At 37.8% G+C, this 25,495-nt stretch overlaps 2 protein-coding genes across 6 annotated transcripts; both read left to right on the forward strand.

Annotated features, from left to right (window-relative positions):
* The first annotated feature begins 1,042 nt into the window (after positions 1–1,042).
* LOC131313451 (polyadenylation and cleavage factor homolog 4) lies at positions 1,043–12,358 on the forward strand. 2 transcript variants are annotated; one of them, XM_058341760.1, is made up of 8 exons: positions 1,043–1,536; positions 2,562–2,663; positions 2,803–3,066; positions 8,053–8,859; positions 9,121–9,289; positions 9,549–10,312; positions 10,669–11,217; positions 12,046–12,358. In XM_058341760.1, the coding sequence occupies exons 1-8, from the start codon at positions 1,225–1,227 to the stop codon at positions 12,088–12,090; spliced, it is 3,012 nt and encodes a 1,003-aa protein (XP_058197743.1). In that variant the 5' UTR covers positions 1,043–1,224; the 3' UTR covers positions 12,091–12,358. The 2 variants fall into 2 exon arrangements, with proteins under 2 accessions (XP_058197743.1, XP_058197744.1); XM_058341761.1 differs by having other exon boundaries at positions 1,481–1,536; positions 2,562–2,638.
* A 3,151-nt stretch (positions 12,359–15,509) lies between these two features.
* LOC131313452 (uncharacterized) lies at positions 15,510–23,647 on the forward strand. Of its 4 annotated transcripts, XM_058341763.1 has the most exons (8): positions 15,510–15,977; positions 19,539–19,840; positions 19,953–20,011; positions 20,408–20,558; positions 20,651–20,921; positions 20,997–21,081; positions 22,906–23,020; positions 23,106–23,647. In XM_058341763.1, exons 4-8 carry the CDS (start codon positions 20,466–20,468, stop codon positions 23,406–23,408), a joined length of 867 nt encoding a protein of 288 aa, XP_058197746.1. In that variant the 5' UTR covers positions 15,510–15,977; positions 19,539–19,840; positions 19,953–20,011; positions 20,408–20,465; the 3' UTR covers positions 23,409–23,647. The 4 variants fall into 4 exon arrangements, 3 of the variants coding, with proteins under 3 accessions (XP_058197746.1, XP_058197745.1, XP_058197747.1); XM_058341762.1 differs by lacking the exon at positions 19,953–20,011; XM_058341764.1 differs by lacking the exons at positions 19,539–19,840; positions 19,953–20,011.
* Positions 23,648–25,495: the final 1,848 nt, after the last annotated feature.

Here is a 25,495-nt window from a genome sequence, read left to right on the forward strand (position 1 = left end):
ATCAACAAGAAATCAACAAAAAAATGACCGAAAAGGGCTTCATCCGAACAATTTTTATTAAATTGAATTTTTATTGAACAGTTCAATAAAAAACTGTTTGGATGAATCCCTTCCCGGTATTTTTTTTTGCTGAATTCTTGCATGTATCCTTAAAATCACATTCTGAACACATTGAACAGCTTGGATCATCGAAATTTGATTGGGAAAGGGGAGGTGCCGACCGATTCGGATTTTTTCAAGTTAGGGCGTCCAGATTTTGCTTTGGTCTGCCCCTCTCCTCTCCCGATCGAATTTCGATGATTCGAGCCGCTCAATATGTTCAGAACCTGATTTTAAGGGTACCCTCAAGAAATCAGAAAAAATGACCGGGAAGGGCTTGATTTGAGTAGTTTTTTATTGAACAATTCAATAAAAAACAGTTTGGATGAAGCCCTTTCCGGCCATTTTTTTTGTTGATTTCTCGCGAGTACCCTTAAAATCATGTTCTGAACACATTAATCGGCTCGGATTATTGAATTTGATCAGAAAAAGGGAGGTGCGAACCGAAGCAAAATCCAGACGCCCTAACTTGAACAAATTTCGGATCGATCCGCATCTCCTCTTTCCTGATCGAATTTCAATGATCCGAGCCGTTCAATGTGTTCAGAACGTGATTTTAAGGGTAATTGCTAGAAATCAGTAAAAAAAATGACCAGAAAGGGCTTCATCCGAACAGTTTTTTATTGAATTGTTTAATAAAAAACTGTTAAATCAAGCCCTTTCTGGGCTCTTTTTTTTTCTGATTTCTTAAAGGTACCCTTAACATCACGTTTTAAACACATTGAGCGGCTCGCATCATCAAAATTCGATCGGAACGCTATTTTACGGAGCCTTTAACAAAATCCGTTAGTCATTTGGACGGAAGAGGTCGTTTTGAGTAACGGAAGATAACGTTGAGAGTAAAATTGATTTTTTTTAAAGTTTGAAAGTTTAATTGAAATTTAGAATAAAAGTTGGGGGTATTTTGAAATTTTTTAGCCTAGTTCCCCTTTCAAAGCGAAATCCATCGCACCAGAAATCCAACCCCCCAATTCTCTCTCTCTCTCCCTCTAAATTCTCTATTCCCCTCTCTAAATTTGATGGGCAGTTCTAACGCTCATTCTTTACTTACCCAGTGTTGGTGGTTCAAAACCCTAACCCTAATCCAAACTCACTAAACGCTTGTGTAACCATTCTCGAACAGCCATGGACGAGGAGAGGTTCGTATCCGCGAGAGAAAACCCTAGGTACCTCGGCACCGCTAACACCACCAACGGCGACTTACCCGCGGCGCAGAAGGCGGCGGCCCTGCCTTCGATCCTGGACCGGTTCAACGCTCTGTTGAACAAGAGAGAGGACGACGAGGGAGATGAAGTTGTTGTGCGGCTTTACGAGCGGGTTTTATCGGAACTCACTTTCAATTCGAAGCCAATTATCACCGATCTCACTATAATCGCCGGGGAGCACAGGGCGTACGCCGAGGGCATCGCCGACGCAATTTGCGCGAGGATTCTCGAGGTAGCTTCGGGGGTTTTGGCTTGGGATTAGTTCGATTATGTATAGCTATTGCAATTTGAGACTTGTTGTGTAGTTTTCCTTACGGTATTTTCTTTGTTCTACTTCGGAGTGTAAAGACTTGGCTACTATTGCAGTATTTTGTATTTCCAGAGCAGGAATTTTTTTCCCTTTCTCGTACATTATGTTTGGGCCGTTTGGCATAGTAGATGGCCAGGCACACGCGCAATGCATGCACAATCAAGTTATGAAAAAGATAGGACGAGGGAAATTTTCGATTTTGATTAATCCGTAAAGAATCTGGGATGCGAAAGTAGAAAACTAAGCCTTGTGTGTTACTAATCAATAATTTTCGTGTTGTCCTCAACTTTACGCGATGTGGTTTTCAATCTCGAAACAAAACTAAGCCTTGTGTCTTAATCAATTAGGGTTGAGTGGACGAATTATTTCTCCAGTCTGTGGTGAAGATGGAGTAACCAGTTTGAATTTCCACCCGGACTAGAAACGAAAGTTTATCCAGTAAAACTGACACAGAGGGTGTATTTGATATCGGGTGATTCATTTGTCACCTGGAGTCACCACTTTCATGCTGTTTGATCTACCAGCATTCATAAAGGAAGAAATTAGGGGATTATTCTTTAAAAAAGTAAGCAATTTGGGTGATGTTGGAAAGGGAACTGGATTTTGGTTGAGCGGAACTTAGCTCCAGTATTAAGCATCTAATGAGTAGTACTAACATCAGGATTGTGTAATATTGATATACTGCCGGCTGTGTGCTAGTATTTGTGGACCATTTGCAACGGTGTACTGTGATATATGCTGGTACTTTAGTTGTTTCATTTGTTCAAGGATCAACTGCAGTTTTACCCTCACCCACCTTTCTTTTGCTCCCTTCTCTTTGGTTTTGTGAAAGTAATAATTCCTATTTCTGAATTTTAGAATCCCTCTTCCATATTTGGTATGGCCATTCATTTATTTTGTAGTATCCTGACACGGACAACTGTTCGCTTATGCTTTGCTCTTTTCAGGTCCCAGTGGATCAAAAACTACCTTCTCTTTATCTTCTGGACAGCATTGTCAAAAATATTGGCAGAGAATATGTTAGGTATTTCTCTTCCCATTTGCCGCAGGTGAGTGGTATTTTGATATGATGCATCATGTTTTTGTGGTTCAAGACATTACACTCACGTGGACACTGTTTTTTTTTTCTTCTCTGATGGCTCTTACTCAAGCATTGTTTCTGTTTCACGTGGTTTATTTTTTTTCAAGGTTTTCTGCGAGGCCTACAGACAAGTTAACGCCAACATGCGTCCTGCTATGCGGCACCTCTTTGGGACCTGGTTAACAGTTTTCCCAGCTCCAGTACTTCGCAAAATTGAGGAGCAATTGCAATTATCTCCGTCGGCGAATCATCAATCTTCCAACCTTCCTTCTCTTAAGGCTTCTGAATCTCCTCGACCAATTCATGGAATTCATGTCAATCCCAAGTACTTGGAAGCAAGACGTCAGCTTGAACAGTCAACAGTGGATAGTGTAAGTTTCTTAATGCAATCTCCCTTCCGTCTCCTCTCTCGTTGGTCACACTTCAACTTACCTATAAATTCATCTGCTGGGAATGTTGTTCATTAGTGCACATTTCTTATAAGTTGTACTTGTACCTTGCTTTGGTGTTTATCTGAAATGCCAAATACTAAATGTGATCTACAGATCCTCATCAACCCTGCCCCTTTCCCGATTGTTGTGGTGAATTACTACGTGAAATGTGCCTGGCTTTGTTTTATTCATATATCAAAGGTATAGTTTGGACATCAAGACTGTGTTGGGTTCTTGTTTTGAGGGAGGTTTATTGGATAATGAGTAGAGAGAGAGAGAGATAGAAAAAATGATAGTAATAATTGTAGAGAAAGCTTTTTGGGGACCCTAGGCAGAGAGAAGCTTTTAGTCTAGAGACCCAAAGCGAACAAGGTCTAAAGATCCATAAATTCCATGTCATTGGAATTATGCAGTTTATAATGTTGAAGCCTAAATGTTTTGAGGTTAAGCATGAAGAATATGGTATGAGGAATACCAATTGATTAGATTGAGCTTTTGACGCTCGAAGAAATTGGTTGGATGTGTTAGCTCGCTAATGAGCTGCTGTAGCATGTTAGGTTTTCCCTACTGTCCAAGCAGTTTGTAGAGGACTTAAAAGTGTTAGGATAGTTGCCCACTTCTTTCAAGAAATTGGAGAATGCCGATGACATGAACATGGGTTGGCTGTGCAAGATCTATACAATTATCAAACAAGTATGGTAGTTTTGCTTTAGGCCGTGGCTCCCAAGATCGTCAAGAAGTTTTTTTGGTCCAAAAAAAGTATCCATGATGGACTGACAGTGTATCTGAGCTAAGGGTATTTTGGTATTTTTTTCTTGGACTTGGGTACTTTTTTGGATCCATGGATCTTAAAATGAGTATAGCTATTAGGAGGGTCAATTTACATGGGTGTTATTATGTCTAAGAAGTCAGACTATTCAAACGAGTAGGAGTTTCCTATTCCTAGTTGGAGAAGAATTAGAGTCCTAGTCCTAGACTCCTAGTTGGTCTAAATTGTTCTGATGAAGTTAGGGTTCTTAGACTCTTAGTCTTTGAATATGAAGCAATATTTCTTTCTAATGGAGAGTTAGTTTTTGTATGAGAGCTTGTGTTGGGATTGTGACGTTTCCAACTCTTGCCAGAGTTAGTACTCTTCTTCTTCTCCAATACATGCGTATTATTGTTGCTGTTCAACAATGCTCCTGTTCAATGTAACTAATGTTCACTGCTTCAAAGCAGCCCCCAAAGAGCCCCTAAACCCTTTCCCTCTCAAAACCCTGCCCTTCTCTAACCTAATACACACCCTAGTTCCCTATACCTTTATTACTCTTTCAGCCACAAAATCCAGCTTCTAAAGCCTTCTGTTGCTGGCTGTTGATTATTTGTCTTGGGCCCGCTACTTGTAGGAGAGTAATCCCCTAGTCCTAAGTTAGTTGGATCTGTGTAAGTCTGTGTTAGTTGAAGAAGAATAACTCTTGTGGTAAAACTAAAAAATCAAAGATCTACTAAGGTTTTGGGAGGTGTGGTGCCCTCTGAAGCACGGATAGTCCGAAACTAGTCGCTTACGTGTATCAGATACTTATCGGATATTGATGGCCGATACGCCCCGACACATATCGGATATGGCAAATAAGTATCCTGTATTTAAATTAAAATTTTTATTTTCGGATATGCGAGGGATACGGCAGGGGGTGAAAATATTTTTTTTTTGAAGTATCAAGTAAAATCTCTAAGTTGGAAAACTGTAATAGTATAACTATGAAATACTAACCCATAATATTATCTGCCTGAAACAGTCGCTGCACACATGGTACTCTCTCTCGCACTCTTGTCTCTCTTCCTCTCGTCGTATCTCTGTTTTACTGGTTTAGTTGTTTGAGTTTCCATTGTTTACATTCACGATAAATTATACTCCCTCCGTCCCTTTTTAAGTGTCCTGCTTCGTAACTCCAACTCATTAAAAAAACATCTATCATTATGCCTTTCACATCAACTTTTTCCTCAACTTTCCCTACTTACCCATCATCATTACACTTTTACTCACTTACTTTTCAAAATAGAATCTACTTTTAGGGATAAAATAGACAATGCACCAACTTTTACCCACTAACTTTACAAAATGGACACTTATTAAGGGACAACCCAAAATGAATACTGGACTCTAAATAAGGGACGGAGGGAGTACATAATATTTACTGATACATACATGAAGTATACATATACCGATATACCTATTACAAAAAATACACAGATCCACAATTTTTAATTGGTAAAAGTTGTAATATGATGTGATGGTATGCATAAACTATATACTGTAAACTGTAAAGTATACCTATGGTAGCCTGCACAATGATGTAGTTAGTATATTGCGCATACCAATTACATGCTAATGTGTATGTCTTTTGGCTTCAATTTTATGCCTAGTAGAAGACTAATGATTATAAAAATGTATAATTTACACAGCCGTATCCCCGACGTATCCGTATCTTTTTAGGTTTTGCAGTATCACCGTATTCGTAATAGCATCTTCATGCCCCCAACAGAGAGTTTTCAAAATTCCTCTTCATATCCGTATTCCGTTTTCTTACTATGCTTCATAGTGTGGTGGACATTATGAGTTTGCATTTTGTGTATAGCACCATTAAGGTAATGTAATGCTTCATGTGGTCTTTCTTTATTTTGTAGTTTCTGGAATAGCTTGTTATGTTGGTAGTCTAGGAATATTTGCACGGAGCTCCAAATTTCCATGATCCAATCTTTCTGTCCTTGACAGTAGATAGGGTTTTGTAATCGACTTATTTCTTTTGTCACCTGAATTTGGCATCATAACCCAATGGCTCTTTTTCTTACAACTCCTTTTGGGCTTCCTGTGTGATTTCTAGTCTATTCTTTTTTGTTTTGATAAGCATTAAATTATTGAAAAGACATTGAAGGGATGCCACCCATGTACAAAATAAAGCAAGAAACAAAACTACAAAAGGGCCCAAAGCTGACAGTACCAAAAGAGACCAATCAATAAAAAGAGCCTATACACTGCTCTAAACGCTAACAGTATTTAACATGTCAAGAAATTGATCAATCTAGGTTTACACTCCCTTGACTCCCAGCTAAACAAACTAGAAAGAAAAAGACTCTTCAAGTTTAAGCAGCGACATCTCTTCCCCTGTCTAAATTTCTACAATTCCTCTCTTTCCAAAGGAGCCACATCAAGCACGTAGGAATCAACCTCCAAACTTCCGTGTTAGTCTATTCTTTAGATTGTTGGCAAAGTTTACCTATCTATCTTGATTCTCGAGTGCCTTGAAATCAATTTATTTATTTTTACTGATTCTGGTTCATCAGAAGTCAATGGCAGTTTTAAACATCAGCCTAGGAAGCCCGAGTTCGTATCTTGAGTTTAGTTGATTTCATGGGGTTTGGGCCTATGTTATGAGAAAAAACTATTACCCTAGCAAATTGTGTATTGGAGTGCACGTTCCCAAAAAATGGCGCGATACTGCTCCAAGATGGTTAATTTAGAGATCCAAAGGAATTCTAATGTTTTCCCTATGTATGTCAATTAAAACATATATAGAGTCTAGCTTTACCAGACAAAATGTAAGAATTGGTCAAAATACTCCTACCAAGGTGTATTTGCATGAATTTAAAAATTAAGATGTTTAATTGGATTTTTAAATTTATTTTTTTTGGAAGTAGTACATTTTAGAATTGTAAGGTATAGAAGCCAACCTCTATTGTACCATGATTAGTATGTAGTGTTTTATGTTCCCGTCCTCGTTCTGCCTATCAAAACCATCCTCGTTCCAGATATACTTGGCTTGTGGCCCCTTTTCTACATCCGTGCTTTCCAATTCCAAAATATAACATTTTGGTTAGGGAGGGGAAGACCTTTGAATCCATATCTCAGAGGGAAAATTATTGATTATCTTTCTGGTTTGGACTAAGGAGAATGCATATGAATACAACACAAAAATTAAGACGCATACACGCTGGGGGCGCTTGAAATATCATCCGTAGTGTTTTAGTATAGGTGTATCGCATAAATTCCTATAAAAAGTGCTATTTCTATCAAATTAGGATGATAATATTGAGGCATGCCCGATGACCAATGCATGTCCAGTGGGTGTCATGTCCGCGTGGCATGCAGATATAGATACATACATGGGGCTGGTAGACGTCTTGGTGTTGGTTGGGTTTTGGAGTACCTTGGAGTTGGATGCCTTGGAGATGCATAGTTTGGGTTTCCTACTTGCTCAGACGGGGGTTAATGACTTTTTGTTTTGGTTGAAGTGTAAGAAATTCCATTAATAGAGAAAAGTAAAACTGAGCTATCGCTGTAAGATAGAGGGCGCCGGCGACAGACGAAGACCAAAATACAAAGGCCTAACGAACAGAGCACAAAGCACTGGTCCGCTAAACACAAAAACACAAATCTATGCTATTGCCAGTAGATATGAGAGCGCCAAGACCTTGGAACGGATCTACTAGACGGCTAAAATGATTGGATTCATTGACTGCCTTTAGTGGCGTACATCTAAAAAGTAGAACCACAGCCGTTGGGTTAACAACTTAACAATCATGTAAATTGCGTGAAAGTAGTCTTGTTAGAACTATTGGTAAACGGTTCTTTTGAAAGCCTTCGAGCAATTGTTGATTGCTTAATTAAGCCATTGTGATTGGGGTTGAAAAACCTTGTTGGGATTCTGTTACACTAACAGTTGGCTATGCTTATTAGGAAGAGGAAGTTGTTGACCAGGACTGTCTCATACTTGTTGATTATTTTATTATTTCTTGCTCTACCATGATCATTTTACGTGTCACTTCATACTTGTTTGTTAAGCCTCATTGTATTCCAGTAGTTGCTGGGATGAATTTTATTTTTATTTGTTATTCCTTGTTTTTTGGTGTAAAGTAGTTATGGAACTGAATTTGTTTTAATTGCTGCAGAACAATCAACATGCCAGAGGAATTTCTTCCACTTTGAAGATCTATGGGCAAAACTCTAACAGTGAATTTGAAGAATATGATTCTGATAATGCAGAGGTCATGTCATCACAGGTAGGGGCCCAACGATTGAGGTCAACTGGTCGTCCTTCTTTTGGTTTTGCTGCTGAAAAGCTGCTTCCATCTTCATCTGCAAGGCTTCCAAAATCCTCCTCTCCTTTTAGAATTGAGCATGGCAGGTCATTATCACCTCCAGCTGATGAATATGCAGCAAGTAATAATTCTCCCAGGACGGTTGTTGAAAGGGCCTCCCCATCTCAGCTTGGATTTGAATTTGGCAGAATTAAAGGCAGGGAGGAGTTAAGTGATTGGTCTGATACTTCGTATAGACGACCTGAAACTTCGGTTGTATATAATAATGGAGTTGAGCTTCAGAGACCGAGAGCATTAATTGATGCTTATGGAAATGATCAAAGGAGTCAAACTCCGAACTATAAGCCCTTGACGGTTGATGTCAATGGAATAGAAAATACGTTGGGGGCGAAAACCTGGCAGAATACTGAAGAAAAAGAGTTCGATTGGGAAGATATGAGCCCAACTTTGGTAGACCGTAGTCGGAGTAGTGATATAGTTTCGTCATCTATCCGTCCTCTTGAAAGCTTTAGGACAAGGCATGGCTATGGAACACAAGATGTGGGACCCCTGGATTCTGATTTCAGGAGAATCAACTGGTCCAGTCAATCACAAAGTTCTGTAGTTAAGGGTTCTTCCATTATTTCAGAAGATCCAGTTCCACTTTCAACGACCATTGTATGTTTCCTCAACTTGTTTTGTGTTCCATTCTAGTTGATTAGTTTATATGATATTGTTGCTTTTGGAATAGTTCATTGTATATCTATGTAATTCATTTCTCCATGGGTCGGAGCATATATTTTTTCCGTTCGACAAGAGCTTATATTGGTGGATTGACAAGAGCTTATATCGGAGTATCACTTATTAGGTATTGAATATGTGATGTATAATTGTCCATCCCATGAAGGAATTCATTTAATTCTTTACATTGCAATGCAGTCGGGTCGTGGGTCAAGCAGTAGGATTACAGGATTGCATGATGAGACTACACAGTTTATGCGCTCTCGTTATCCTCAAGATGGTTTTCCCCACTACCTTCCTCAGTTTTCTCAACACACGCATGGGTCTGAAGGGCCCTCAAGGAACTTCCAAATGTTTCACCCATCAGGTTATTAATTAATACCCTTAGAAGGATTTTTAGGAGGATTTTATATAAAATAAAATGAGCAAGAAAGAGGAATTTTGAAGGTTTTTTGAAGGTTTAATAACTGAATTGCTTCCCAATGCTATGTTCCGGGTTCTTTTAGATAAATTAATCTCCTCTTGTTCTTTTTTTGAAAAAACAAATATTCCATATCCAAGTTAAATATAAGAAGTATTATTATTATTATTATTATTATATACAACACTAATTAATAGTTTTCCAGATGCCAATGTGCAATATCATGGGTCCTCTGTTGTTCCATCGAGGATTGGAGATCCAAGTATTGCCTCGTGGAAGTCAGAGGCTCTATCTACTTCTGTACCGCCACCAAGAGGGCTATGGCCTCCAGTGAATGTACAAAAATCTCTCTCTACGCTTCCTCTTCCGCTACAAAATCAAAGCATGAGTCACTTTGATTCGAGGAATGCTAGCAATGCAGTTCCGAATCAAGGTCTAAACAAGTCATTTTTGCCTGAGCACCAGTTTAATAGCATTGGAAACAAGGCAATAAGCTCAATGAAGCAGTTTTCATTTCCCAATCAGCAAACTGTACCAACCCTTTCAAGTCCACAAAATCCAGATCAAGTCACTTCTGTACAACCGCAATTGCCAGTGTCTCACGAGGTTCGCCGAAATTTCATTCCACCTGCTACTTTTGCTGCTGTCGGTCCAATGCCCTCTCTTGTACCACCCATCAGTCTTGGATATAACCCTGCTCTAAGTAATGTCATGTCCAACCCAATTCCTGGTGTGCATCCATCTATGCCAATCCTCAACACCCCAAGCAACTCTCTGTATTTTCGTAGGGGGTCAGGCTTCCCCCCTTTACCTGCTGGGCCTCGTCCTGATTCATCACAAATGACACCTGTATCACAGAATCCAGTTCCCATTGCCCCTAACCCTCAAGCTGGGGGTGCATTGTCTGGTCTGATTAGTTCCCTCATGGCTCAAGGTTTGATCTCATTGACGAAACAAGCTCCTGTGCAGGTAAGCTTTTGGATTCTATTTCTCTATGGCCTGTTTGTTTGTCATGATGAAATTATTGGATTGCACTATAAATCCACTGGGACCATATATCTTATGTTTGGTTGGAACTTTTGCGGCTGGCATTAAATATCCGTTGGATATGATATCCGCAAAAACATGGGATATGCTTTACCTTGGGGATGCTGTATTAGGGATTCTCACTTTTTAATCTGATTGTATTGCTTATCCTATGAAATTATATATCCCTTCACTATTTGTCCAGTCAAACAAAGAGGACCTATGTGTTTTATCTATGTAAACGCCATTATTGTTTTGACGATTAAGGACTTATATGAGTCAAGTTATTCTATGTGTAGGATTCTGTGGGACTCGACTTCAACCTTGACATTCTTAAGGTGCGCCATGAATCAGCAATAACTGCTTTGTATGCTGATCTCCCTCGGCAATGCACAACATGCGGGCTTCGGTTCAAATGCCAAGAGCAGCACAGTAGTCATATGGATTGGCATGTAACGAAAAACCGAATATCCAAAACTCGTAAACAGAAGCCTTCACGCAAGTGGTTTGTGAGTGTTAGCATGTGGCTTACTGGCACAGAAGCATTGGGAACTGATGCAGCCCCTGGGTTTTTACCTGCTGAGAGCATTGTGGAAGAGAAGGATGATGAAGAATTTGCTGTTCCTGCTGATGAGGACCAGAATGTATGTGCACTGTGTGGAGAGCCTTTTGATGATTTCTATAGTGATGAGACTGAGGAATGGATGTATAAAGGAGCTGTCTACATGAATGCTCCCAATGGGGCAACAGTAGGCATGGACAGGTCTCTGTTGGGTCCCATAGTCCATGCTAAATGCAGGTCTGAATCTAGTGCAGTCTCCCCTGAAGATTTTGGACAAGATGAAGGGGTATGCCTTCTCCTTTATCTGCGCATTCATTTTCTTAATAGTAGTTTTTACCAGTAAAATTTTCAACTGATTCTTTGTGACTGAGTTTTCCGAATTGGAGGTAATGCATTATGGATTTTGCACATGTGGTTTTCTATGCATGCATTGTTTTATGTATGAGGTCTGATGTATACAATCGAAGAAAGTATTGGCACGCGACTTGGATGCTTGTATAATTAAATTTAGAAATTTTGGAAGATTGCTTGGATGGTTTTAGAAATTTGAGAAGCTTGCAAACATTGGATTTCTAGTCTTAACTCTATTTCTGAAATTTTCTTGTGTAATGGCATCGGTCTTCTGGTTTATGGCATTTGTGTTGCAGCAAGTGAAATACTAATAGGAAAAGTTGTTGCGGGACTCTTTATGAAGTACTCTTGGGGGAAATTTCGAACACTAATTAGGGGTAACATGACATCAGATTGATTACAGCATTTGTTTCCTGGATCTATGGCATGCCATGAGAGAATATATATTTTCTTTTGTGATGTCATCATGATGTAGTATGGATGTAGGAATTATAGAAGCAAATGAATGGGCTTGTTATTTCAATTCAGAAAAATAAGATATACTTGGGCATTATTTCTATCTAAAGTCCGACTAGAATTCTTTTGTTCTTGATAAGAGAATGCCACAGTTGTTCTTGTCTCTTATGCACTTATTAGCGTATGTACCAAAATTGTGTTTTTCCTTGTTCCAAAAGCTGTTGCCATTACCATTACCATTACACATCACATATGTGCATGATTAGTTAAGAATTGAATCATTTACTGTTTTGGCTTGTATTTGCAGGGATATACTGAAGAGGGTAGACGAAGGAAACGGTTGCGGAGTTAGTGTATTTAGTTTGACTTTTTAGGTCCTCTGTACCTTTATCCTAATTTTCTTCTTGTTAATGGCATGCTCTTTAATTTATGTGGCATTGGAGTGGGCGGTCCTTGGTCATATACCATTACCATGTAGTTGTATAGTTGAACTTGTAACATTAACATTCTCTTGCAGCAAAAGGTTACAGATAATAACAGTTGTTTTCTGGCAGTCTGTTCTTCACTTAGCAATGACAATTGCCAAGAGGGACCTTTATCTTAAAACCGTTGTTGCACCACTTTCATTAATGGTATTTTCCTGGACAATTAGTATCTAGTATCTACAAAGCTGGCCTACTAGATGTGAAAGACAGATTCTCGGTGAACGAGGCATTACGCATATATTCTGCTGTTTGTTTCTGTTTTTGCAGTTGATTCCTCCCCACTGATTAAGCACCAAGTCTTACAAGTATGGAAGCAAGTGCTAATTTCATGGACTTACCAGTGACCTCCAAGTCCTTTTCCCTGCAAAGCTGTGCCCCTGCGTGTTTCTTTTTCTTTCTTTCTTCCTTTTTTTTTCCTCCCGAATTTATTGTTTCTTGAAGGGCAACAGTGATGTATTCTAATCCATTGTTCGGCTATTTCCTCTGGATCTTGTTTTTGGTTTTCCCCAATACTTGTGGGGTGACAGTTGTTTCTTTTGAAGGTTGAATTGCCCATCTTACTTTCTGTTTATGTTGGGTTTCTGCAAACTTTTCTCTTTTATTGTTATTTGAGTTATGTGACCGAATTAGAAAATGGTAATGGGAATGAATGATTATTGATTATTGATTATTGTCGGAATAAGGTGCAGCCTCCTATTAAAATTATTCTGCATGCACTGGCTAACTGGGAAATGATTTGAAGTTCTAACCCAACATCGTATTCGTACCATCGGGCAAATAGAAACTTTTTTTTTTTTTGTCGGTTGACCGTGAGCTGTTGAGGGGAAAATAGACCAAAGGAAGATTTCCTGAACATATGTTTGGCATCTAAAATATTCTTTGCATTTTTTTGGTCCTCTTTATTTGGTTTGACTAGTGAAAGCCTTGCAAATTGCGTGATTCTTCTCCCACCCTTTTGGAGGTAAGTTGATTCTTGCATCGTTTTCTTGTGCAAGATTAGTTCAAGGAATATATTGCATGTACAGCACAAATAACATGGTTTTATAGCTGGAGACCCGGGGACAAAATGGGTGGAATAGGATGTCTAGGATCAGTATCAGGTCAAATTTATAATCTCAATCTGCCATCATATGTTGTCCCTCGGGATGACAATCTCATCCGAACCGACGGTTAACCGAATCAAACTGCCATTTTTTTGTTATGGTTTCGCTTGTAGGTATATAATATATGTGTTTCGGTTTTGGTTTTATCAAATGCCCGCACCGCACCTTTATCATCCTAGCTGTCCCAGCGTGAAACTCAATGAAGTGGTTTATGCTTGGCTTAGAATCATGTTGATCGTACACACTTGATCGGATGATCTTTGCTTTTAAAAATTAGAGGACAAGCAACACTATGAGCATCAAAAGTATATTTTCCAGAGTATTGTCCAATTATGTTTCTACATGTAAATAATCAATCTAATCTTTTGGGTGGCAATAATTATGAGATGAATAGTTGGAATCAATACAGTCGGGCTTAAAGTGGGCCCACCTGTGAGCTGTGATGCAAATTGGCTACAGATCCCCACTCCATCCTCCCTTGCTACAGCACCTCCCTCTAGTTTAATACTCCATCCGTCCATTTTTAAATATATCGTTTCGTAACTCTAACTTATTAAAAAAACATCATCATTAAATATTTCACATCAACTTTTAGCTCCACTTTCCCTATTTATCCTCTATGGAGACAACATCATTATACTTTTACTCACTAACTTTTCAAAATGGAATATACTTTTAGGGGCATAATGGAAAATGTATCAACTTTTACTCACTAACTTTACAAAATGGACACTTATTAAGGGACACTCCAAAATGCAAGACTGAACTTTAAAAAAGAGAGGGAGGGAGTAGGATAAGTACCCCCATTCGAGCACTAAATAAAATTTCATGTCATATTCTAGTAAGACTATTGGTTAGCACTACTTTTTTTGTTTGTTTTTTTTTATTTTATATAACTAGGTGTTTGTGCCCGCCTACGCTTAGGCCATCCACAGTGGTATAATTAAAAAAGAATTAGCAAAAGTTGACACATCAGCTTTTGATTTTTTATTCAAGAGATTGCTAAGCTTAACAATGTTAAGCTTCACTATGGTCACTTCTAGTCCATAATCAAAATATGAGGTCCACTACAGTTTCATTCTCTCTCCCCCCTATTTCCCGTCATTCACTTCCCTTCATTTACGTTTTTTATGAGTTAAAATATATCGATTCTCTTTTTTAATTTTGAAAAAAAAAATAGGTGACTTCCTTGCCTCTTATTATGATTTTTTCTTTTTTTTTTTTCCGGGGGTGGGTAGTAGAAACAGGAAAGAAGAGTGAAACACCTTAATTTGGCGACGATGGATTGAATTGTAGATGATCGAGAGATATGAGTTTCACTTTTGGAGGAAAAAAAAGAGAAATAGTTTGTTGGCGAAGTGAAAAAGATATAGAGTAGCGAAAAAGCTTAGCTACATAAAATTATTATTCTTCAATTTTATTTTTTTAACCAAAAAAAAAAAGAGTGGGCGAAGAAGGGAAGAAGAAAATACTAGTTGAAACACGTGTATATACAAATTTTGGAACTAGTTAACTTATGTGGTGTAGGATCCACAAATTTTGATTATTGAAAAAGGTTGTTAGTTTTGGTTATCCAAAGCCCAAAATTTGATTATTTCTAAAGATGTTGTTAAGTTTGATTATGCTATTGTGAGTAATCTTTTGCACCAACATTGTTAACTTTAAAAACAATTGGCATTTGATTATATCACTGTGGATGACCTTAGCATTGTCTATTATCTGGGGTTATTTTCGTATGGACTGACTCCATGGGAAGTCCCTGACTTTAGTGATCAGGCCAACCCTACGGACTATTGCTTAGCACTACTTTTGTTGTTTAAGCCCACCGACAACTCAGAACAGGAAAAAACTGTTCATTGGAGTGAGAAAATTGAGAGTTCATCCCCTGATGGTGAATAAATTGAGTTTCACGTGTGTGTTCCTCAAGCACTTCTCATATGTCCGTTCCTTATCATGGATCATATCCAAATTCAGAATTTGTGATTACATTTGCAGCAATTCTCTGTCAACTAGCAGTAGCACGCCAGTCTATTAAGGGCCTGATTAGATGCGAGAAAAGAATTAAAGATGTTAATAAGGGAGATAAGATAGTAGGGGTATTAGTTAATAAATAATAAGGGATGACCCACATTGATGTGATATTTATGGAGGGGATATTAAATAGTACTTGGTTTGGATGCGGTATTAGAAACGGGAGATAAGATTGGATAGATGATGTAAAAACTATTAAATGACTTTTTTGCCCTTTTACAATCTCAAATTAGATTATGCATTATATTAATTATATAATTACAAAACTCAATTATTTTAATTATAATGAAACTATAATAATTTATTTTTCAAAATTGTTTGATGCCATTGGATTGCTTTATTCCACACCATTGAATTGGGTTGGTGGGATTAAAACGGTGGGAGTAAAACCGTGCGTTCCCAACTTCCAAAATGACTCTCTCTTTCTCTCTCTCTCTCTCTCTTGGGGGCTCTGAGACTCCACTCTCTCACCTCAATCTTCGCTGCCTCCTATTCCTCCGCCACCATCTTACAACACTCACCGTCAATTTTTCAGTAGCACCATCGTCTCCGCGTCCTTCCGCAGCGGCTGACCGCCGCCAATTTCTTCGCCAGAGCTCTACTGATCAGAACTCTTTTTGGTATAATACTCTGTGAATTGAACTGGTGTCGTGCTGTAAATTACAGAGTATTGGTTAATTTGCTTGATTGATTTGTCTGGTTATGTTTGAGTTCTGAGTTTCATTTGTGATTTGTTGGGTGGATTTGTCTCTTCTTCTTCTTCTTTTTCTTAAATTGGGGTTGGGGAAGGGCAGATGAGGAGGGGTAATCTGGTCAAAATCCAGCTGGATAAGCCTAGATTATCTATGGACTGGGTTCAACCCATCCATATTTAATCCCCCCTTGGGTGGATTAAATAGTCCCAGGCATAACTTATCCGAGTATCGAAATGGGCTGCCAAATGGCGGCAAACCTTGGTTTCTGTGCTTATCCGGGCTGATAAGCTTATCCCCCTTGCTAAGGCTGCATCCAATCGGGCCCTAAGTCTCTTGTTTTTTTGAAGTCCATTAAGTCTGATGCCATCTCAGGTCACCTGTATTCAAACGTGTTTGTATCTTTGTTTTCGTATAATGTCAGCCGCATAATTGCACAAAAGACTCTTTCCGGGAAGAGATTATTGTGCAATCTTGAGATTGAAATTGCACGAAAATAGAGATACATGTAGTTTTTCGGTAGAGAAGATTTAACCTCTCATGATACTTCATATTTGAATACAGTTGAACCATCCCTAGTTAAGTTGACTATTCATATATGCCTTATCACCAATTTGGAATTAATGACCATCTCAATTCCAAATTAATGGTTACACTCACAAACAGACGCATAATTTTCATATTGGGTGGACAAATAATTGAACAAGTTTGCAACATATAAAAAGAAATATAAAATTTTCCAATTCTTTTTGCCCTTCACACTTTTTTTTTCATGTACTTTTGAACTTTTTTGTCATTACTGCGAACTTTTTATCACCACTTGATTCAGAGTCATATTTTTTTTTTATCCGCTATTCAGAGTCATATTCATTTCCACTTGATGTGTTCTCAAGAGTGGAAATTTTTAGCGTGATGTCCTTTTTCTTTCAACTTCTATCATCTTCCGAGTTCATTATCAATTCATGCGTCATCAATGAGCCCAAAATGTCATCCAAGTTATACTTGGCAAGATCTTCTTTAGCTTCAATAATTGCAATGATCTCTGGCTCTAATTGCTTTGGTAATGACCTAAGAATCTTCCTTACAAGATTAACATTAGAGTAAGGTTTTCCATGTGATTTTAAACCATTGATTATTTTGATAAAATGAGTAAACATGTCAGAAATAGATTCATCAGACATCATTTTAAACAACTCATACTTATGAATACACATATTGATTTTCCATTCCTTCACTTGACAAATTCCTTCATATGTGACTTCTAACTTGTTGAATACATTTTATATAGCATTCTTATTCCATTCATTTTCATTTTTAGTCACTACATCCCCATTCAAAATCTTAGTGGGTCGTTTGTGCCCATTCACAATAACTTTCCATAACTCATAATCAAATTAGATGCTTGAATATAGATACGCATTTTGGTCTTCCAGTAATTATATTTAGCCCCGCTAAACAAAGGAAGTCTATTCTTCAATTGGCCTTTGGGAAGGAAAGTGCCAAAAGGGGTTGCCATAAATCTTACTCTTAGACGATTAAGTAAAAAATAACTAGAGCAGTTGTTGGATCATGTACTAACGAACTCGCCTAAAAGCAATTGCTGCTAGGGGAAGGTACAATTTAATCTCTTAAAAGGCCGTGTAAAGTCTTGCACTTAGTGGCAGGCGGACATGAGGTGTTTTGTAATGCTGCCTATACAACATTGACGAGTGGATGTGGTTAGTCCTCCCTATGCTTGCCCCGCGCTAGCAGGGGGCGCCTCGAGTACAAGACGGATACTGGCCCCATAAAGCTAACAAATAGACTCCACTCTGATACCATGTATAAATCCAACCAAAAAGCTTAAAAGTATTAGGTAGTCAGGACTTTTTACGGTCAGGACTATTATGACCTCCCTTTTTCCGATCGAATTTTGATGATCCGAGCTATTCAATGTATTCAGAATGTGATTTTAGGGATACCCGCAAAAAATCAGCAAAAAAATAACCGGGAAGGGCTTGATTTGAGCAATTTTTTATTGAACCGTTCAATAAAAAACTGTTTGGATGAAGCCCTTACTGATCATTTTTTTGCCGATTTCTCGTGAGGACCCTTAAAATCACGTTCTGATTACATTGAGCGGCTCGGATTATCGAAATTCGATTGGGAAATGGGAAGTGCTGACGGTCCTGACCGTAAGAGTTCCTGACTTGAATTGGATTGAAATATTAAGTAGACAAGTCCTAATAACAGGTTCTGCTTAGAAGAACACCATTTTTTAAGGCTTTGAATACTAAAAACGTTGCAGCAGAGGCTTGCCAATTTGTGGCTAATTTTTCCAATTTTGCCCTTGAATTGGGCTGCTGCTGGCTTGGCTCTTGGGGGCAGTTCCATCTTTAGCCTTGAGTCTTTGCTGACGTTGTGCTCTCTTGCTACTTATATAGTATCTTGTCTCTCGTGCCGGCCAAAACGGATGTTTCTGAACAGTCAGAGAGAACATCGTTCGTGGGTTTGTTGGGGGAGCAAGGCGATAGATTATTCCGATAGTGTTGGCGGCTCAGGGTGGTCGTGCTAGGTCAAATTCTTTCCCTTTAGGGTTCACGCCATTTTTCACGCTGTCCAGTTTGTCTTCTTTTTGTGTGTTGAGCAGATGGTGTGAACAGATTTGTAGATCGATTGTTGTGATTTCGTCCAATTTCTCGTGTGCATGTGGCCGGAGTGAGTATGGAGGTGTGAATTTCTTATTATATGGTGTTTCTAATATTAGCTGCTCACAGACGGTTTCCGGGGTAGTGCGTATGAGTTTCTAGGGAGGGGGGTATTAGTATTTTGAAGTGCTATTTGTGTAGACCTATTATGTGCAGCTTCTGTAGGGTTGCAATTCTTGTTTGCGTGAATTCTTCCCGATTTTCTAGGCGTTTATGCTTGTGGGCCATTGTGACGTCTTTTCGTGCAAACATAAAAATGTCTATTTTCTAGTCAAATTTGGCATTCAGATGTTTTGGCAGACTAATTATTGAGATGTGCAATTTTTGGGGGGTAATAATATTTCTATATTCCCCATCTGTGTGGCCTATTATCGTTTATGAATTTTTCTCATTGTTGATTTTACTTTTTCATTTTGCATTGATTTTTTCTGTCATTGGTTTTACTTTCTCCTTTTGTACTACCCACCTAGAGCAGATTAGATTCTTCACTTAATAATAATAGCTAGAATCTATCATTTAAATTAATTTGTTCGGACAGGAGTAATATTGCCTTTCTGATGGATATAGTTTTCGTCATGCATGACTAATTTTGTTATGCCTATACCTATGTGCCATGATTCTTTATTCGTATGATTGTATAGCTATGGTCTTTTCTTGCTTCATTGCGTAATAAATTGGTTTGTTCGCATTAAATGCTTTAGTTTGCCTGGTTTTATGCATGATTTTGGTTTCTATTGTTTTTTCCGCTATACCTCATTGGTTACAAGTTTACTGTGAAGTAAAATGGCTGTTTACGTTGTAGGGCGTACCACTATGTGATTCAATCCCCATTTGTTCTTTGGACTGTCGAGAGGCATACAACTTCTATGCATGGTCTTCAGCCTATGTATTTCCTCCTTGCTGCTGTGGGCAAAAAAGTGGCTACTGCAATATTATATCCAAGAGAAAATGGGAATCGAATTTATAGACCATACCAAAAATTCATTCATAGCTATGGCCAGTGGTTAGGACTGGATGGTAATTTGCAGTGGACTTCAGAAACTGCTTTGGTTGTTTGGCTAAATGCTGCTGTGCACAATTTCTTTGTGCACAACAGCACTCTAGGTATTTTATTTGTCTTATTTGTCTATTAAAATATGCATATACCTGTTTCATGTTACTTCATTTTATTGGTACATCAACAAAATATGTTCGACCATAATCCTTCGTTTTGTAGGTGTGGGTTGCAGCTGGTATTTGACAGTTATTTTAGATCACCACTTAACTGGTTTAATGGTTTGATTCTTTAACTTAGCATTTTATGTTTAACAGTTTGTTCCGCATTACTTTTGGAAATTATGCCTTAGGTCTGTGTTAAATTATGTTTATTACATAGCCATTGTCACGAGGATGTACACATTACGTGCAAGGTCACAACACAACAATTTGGATGGTCTTAAGGCATGACTCAAGATCATGGCCAGTTCATGTCGTTGACAATGTTATGCAAAGAACTTCTAGCCGGGGCTCAGTGTACATAATAGCAGAGTTAGATAGCTAAAAATACTAAGCATCTTGTACATAAATAGACATTTTTGCACAATAGGTACTTATGGATGCTTCCACATACATCCATATCAAATAACTATTCAATATCAGTTGAAGCTTACATTCTCACTCTTATTTTTGTAGGAACAATGCCTCCAAATATTTTGACACTTGATCAAGTTGATCTCAAAGCAGGAACTTCATGGTCCATGTTATGATCAGCGAAAAGGGATTGGCAAAGTCAATGAGCAACTCATCATCAACCTCTCAAAGGCTGCTCTTGCAAGACGCACAAGTAATACACATTCCCATATGTGCACAAAACCTTTACGTTACACAATTCCCCACTTAAAAAGGAAAATAATTATCCAATAAAATAACTTGCAGGGGAACAAGATGCAAAACATGATTTATGGGGACAACATTGAGATCCTTGCCAACACATTGAAACTCTACCATACATATGCTATAACCAATGCAATTGTGATGAGAATCAAGGAACAACTCCGTTTCTTGAACAAACTACATCAGTTGGTCATTAGTGCAAAATCGCCTGTTGAAGAAATTAAAATTAATGGCTTTTCCCAAAAATCACTTCAGTTCAATTTCACTCCCTTAAGTGATATACATGCTGTTCAAAGAACTGATGTCAAAATAGGTAATGTCTATACTTATTTCACAAAATTTCATAAAACACGAATGTCAAAGTATGACTAATTCAATATCTATGCAGATGCCTTGTTCGCTGTGATGAATGTTGGTCCACACAGGAAGACAAAGTCATCATACGTAGTTGATCTACGAGTCATAGATGCAAGGTAAAGCTGACAAAACAACGCTCATTATATGGATTCATTATTAACAATAGATTAACATAATTCTAAACAAACTCAAACAGCATGGTGCCAACTACAATTTCCCTATGGGATCAGTTTAGCGAATATGAGGCTGAAGAATTCCGCAAAAAATGCAAAGCCCATTTCCTATTGCAATTGCTATGTGTCTAAAACCATCAACATACTACGGTAAATTCAGTCTTCTTTGTCCTAGAAACACATTTTAAGCATCCATTTAAATATACCATTTCCAGTAATTACCTATTTATCCAAATTACGTACTTCCTGCTCAAGCTAATATCCCAAATCCCAATTTTTTTTTTCTCATTTCATCTTTTGAAGCATATTGCCTTGCCCACTATGTAGCATGAACACGAATACAGATACAGACACGAATACAGACAAGGACACATGACACAATAATTCTAAAAAAATGGAGAAATGGAAATGACAGGGGACATGCCACATGTATAAATAAATAAATAAAATATATTATCATTCATAATTTTTTTATGAACCATCATTGTATGAGAATAATTTCACTAATTGTATAATTTTTTTTCAAAGGCATAATTACACTTGACTTCAATTTTTTTGAACAATTCATCTTAACCCCCCCAAAATTAAAAATATTACATTTTAACCTCTAGCCATTTCCCCAGCCGTGTCTGCGGTGTGTCCTCAACCGTGTCCCCTATCAAAAAATAATAAAAATTATTGGACACGCCACGTGCCGTGTCCAATATGTGCCCCCATGTCCCTAAGCCGTATCCCTGTGTCCAATACGTGGATATAGTGCCCTTTTGGAGTGTCGATGCTTCTTAGCTTGCCCATATGAATGCAAACAAGTAACCTTATTCAGTAGTGTTCCCTCCTTGACAAAACAAACAAAGCATGCAGTACTTTAATTATCGTGCCTTGCTATAGTAAAAAAAACAGTCCACATTTTTCCCACCAACTAAGCATTATTTGTACTATATGCTTAATTATGCACTCTCACGGTTACAATCCAATCACAAAACATAGGTGGGAGCTTGGCAACACGCTATCCATCTACTTTCATATTCAATCAATCCTTTCCAGAAGCAATAGAACTCCGCAAATGGTGAGAACTATATATATATATATATCCAAATAAAAGAAATTCAATAAAATTATCTTCCTGCTTATTTTGCTATCTCTTCAAACTCCTTAAGGAGCATGGCAAACGCTGGAAAAATCAACAATCTTCCACCGCCAATGCCAGGAAATTTGCAGAGAGCTCTTTAGAAACAACCAAGTGATGATGACTTTATCGCAATTGTGAACTTACCAACATCAGTTATTGAGGAAATTAGCTTCTAACAATAGCATAATTCACATTCGCTACAATATACACTACACGCATTCTTAAACATACCTATGCTCTGATTGTTTATCTTCATGCAATACTCATACTAGCCTGAATATCCAAGCATATGAGGCACCATCAAAGTAGTTGACTTCAATCAGAATTTTTACTACTTGTCCTGCTCAAACTGCAATAGAGCCACTTATGCATATGGTGATGGCAGGTTTTGGTGTAACTATTGTGACAAAAAAAGTCCCACCATTGCCCAGGTAAGAAACAGAACCAAACGCACCAATTTACTTGTGAACATATTTCTCACATTTCTATAGCACTATGGTCCAACAAATCCAGGCAAAACTTTTTACCTTTCACAAATTTATCATGCACTGGCATTATTCAGTCAATACTTAGCAAATCATGCTTGCGTACAAACCTTTGGTAACAACTTAACATCATCTTTTGTATCCTTGGATCAGATTTAATGTGGAAATCACCAATGAAAGTGGATTGATCCCTGCAACCATATTTGCGGAGAAAGCAGAACAACTTTATAACATCACTGCACCAGAGATGGTCAATAATACAACCGATGTATGTTATATAATACCTTTCCCTCATTACATAACCATGCCTAAATTAAATACAGTACAAATACCTAACATAAAACCCCACACAGGGTAATATGTCAGTTGAAATCATCCAAAAGCTATCGACTCCAATAAAATGGGCTATCATGCTGAGGGCATCAATGTACACCTATGGAACAATTAGCCAATGTGTATTCAGTGTGCACTCTATCTTCAACACAATTTCTGAACAGCAAGCACTTGAGGAAGTGTCAAGCTGGAATCTAGAACCAAAAGCCCCAAAGAAGCGTGGAACAAGAACAATCTGCACAACAAAATCACCAATAAATGACGCCACCATGGAAGAAGATGGAGCAGCTGAACCTTCTAAGAACAAGCAGAAGAAGGAATAGCTCTACAAATGAAACCTTTTGGTATATCTCTTGAAATAGTAGACGTTGCAGCAGAGCTTTTGGTGTCCATGCTTTGCAGCCATATTTACTATTCTAGCTCCAAGACTTTCCTAAAACTAAAGGAAAATCTTTTGCTTCACGTCCTTCGCCTTAAAACTCTACCAAACTCTTTTTCATGTAATTAACTTGCCTGTCACTTCAACGTCTTGTAAATATATGAAGACTGCTTCCAAAACAAATTGTGCTGTTACAATTCCAACACTACAAACACACATATAACACCTCCTACCAATATCAGGCATGAGACATCTCGTGCTGGCACGAGCCGGTCACCCTGTAGATTCATAATTAGGACCACATTGGATGACTGTCTCTTGGTGTCTAAGCTACCCGTCCAACAGTATCGTACACTTCAAAATCACAGGGTAAGATTATTTGTAACCACAAAATGATTTATAATGTTTGATTGCTTCATGTGGTTTTTAACCTTTCATGGGTTTTCCATGTATATCGGTTCATTCTTTGTTTGGTTGCTTCCGTTTTTGTGATTGGTAGAAATATTGATTGGTGGTTTAATTTTTTTTTATTATAAATAAAACATAACAAATCTATAAACCTAGACGAACTATGATTTTTCAACATTTAATCGAAATTTGATCAATACCTTATTGGGTTGCCAATCAAATTTTCTTCCTAGTTTGAACTACATTAAATCGAAAGCTCTCCGTTCCAAATGAGCGATATCACTTCAATTTGATGATTTTTTCTAAATTGTTCTTTTTCGTTCAAAAAAAGAAAATCGAATGATGAATGATGCTATTCTATTTTAGAAAAAAAGAAAAAAACTCTATCAGCACTTCCAAAAAAATAAAGAGGAAGACTAGACCGACTAATAAATTGTTCTTTTTCATACTTTTTCAGTCAACTAGTGGAATTGCACGTGCGTTGCACGTGGTATTTTGTCATCGTTAAGGGAAAATCAGGTGGAAACGTTTTCTCGATTAACTTACTGTGTGCATATTGCGGAATGTAAGTCCAACGTGAGTTGATAAGCTTCACTCACAAATTGAGAGAGAGAGAGAGAGAGAGAGAGAGAGAGAGAGAGAGCTTTATTCGTGTTGCGTCAACGTGTGAGGGGAAATAGTGGAAGAGGAGCAAGTGGATACACCTCTCATACCAAGATTTAACTGAGAAAGACCCATTCTTGTTATCCCATCTCCTTTAGCTGCTTCATTTCCATTCAAAGATACAAGAAAGCAGACATAATAACAAAAATGATTGGTTGACAAGGAATTTCCTTGATACTAAGTGAATTTCCAATCTGCAGTCACATTGTAAGAGATTGCTCCAGAACTTTCCTCCATATGAACACAAGTCACAAGGAAAAAGCTAACACAAGCTGCACCAGATGAAAAAAAATGTGTGAGCAATCATGTGAATGGACAATGAGGTCCAAAAGGAAGGAGCAAAAACCAACAGTTTCATAATTGAAAATATATACCACAGCATTACCATAAATGAAAATGATACCACAACGGTTCCATAGCATAAATGCATTTAACAGTTCCATAGCATAAATGCAAAATGCAAAATGCAATTCAGTAAACTGAAATCCATTGTTGTTCAAGGGAGAGAAAAACACCATGCAACATTGTTGGAGGGAAAAACACACACCAACTGAAATAAAAAGACACCAAATATTTCAATGAATCCCGACTTTCCAATTTTTGATTCGCGTTCAGGTTTCTTCATGCAAACCTCAATCCAAAAACTAAAAAGTAGCAAAATTGTATACGAAGCTTAAAAAGGATATAAAACATACACCAAAACTTGACCCCTTGGCGTTTGTCAAAAGGAGTTTTCTTCTCATGAAATTTGTAGTACTTGTGCACTTCACAAAGGTTTGATGTTAGACATAAATGCAAATTTCAACATTTCAAAGATAAAACTATGGCACTTTGATAGTAGTATGTTTCCAAAAGTTTCACAATGATGACCATAATGCTCAGCCATATTTATATTTCTAAACAAATGAAAAAAACTTTTAAATCGTTAGTAATTGACATAAATTTTGAATTGTTCATTTC

The sequence above is a fragment of the Rhododendron vialii genome, chromosome 13a (assembly GCF_030253575.1).
Source record: "Rhododendron vialii isolate Sample 1 chromosome 13a, ASM3025357v1".
NCBI lineage: Eukaryota > Viridiplantae > Streptophyta > Magnoliopsida > Ericales > Ericaceae > Rhododendron > Rhododendron vialii.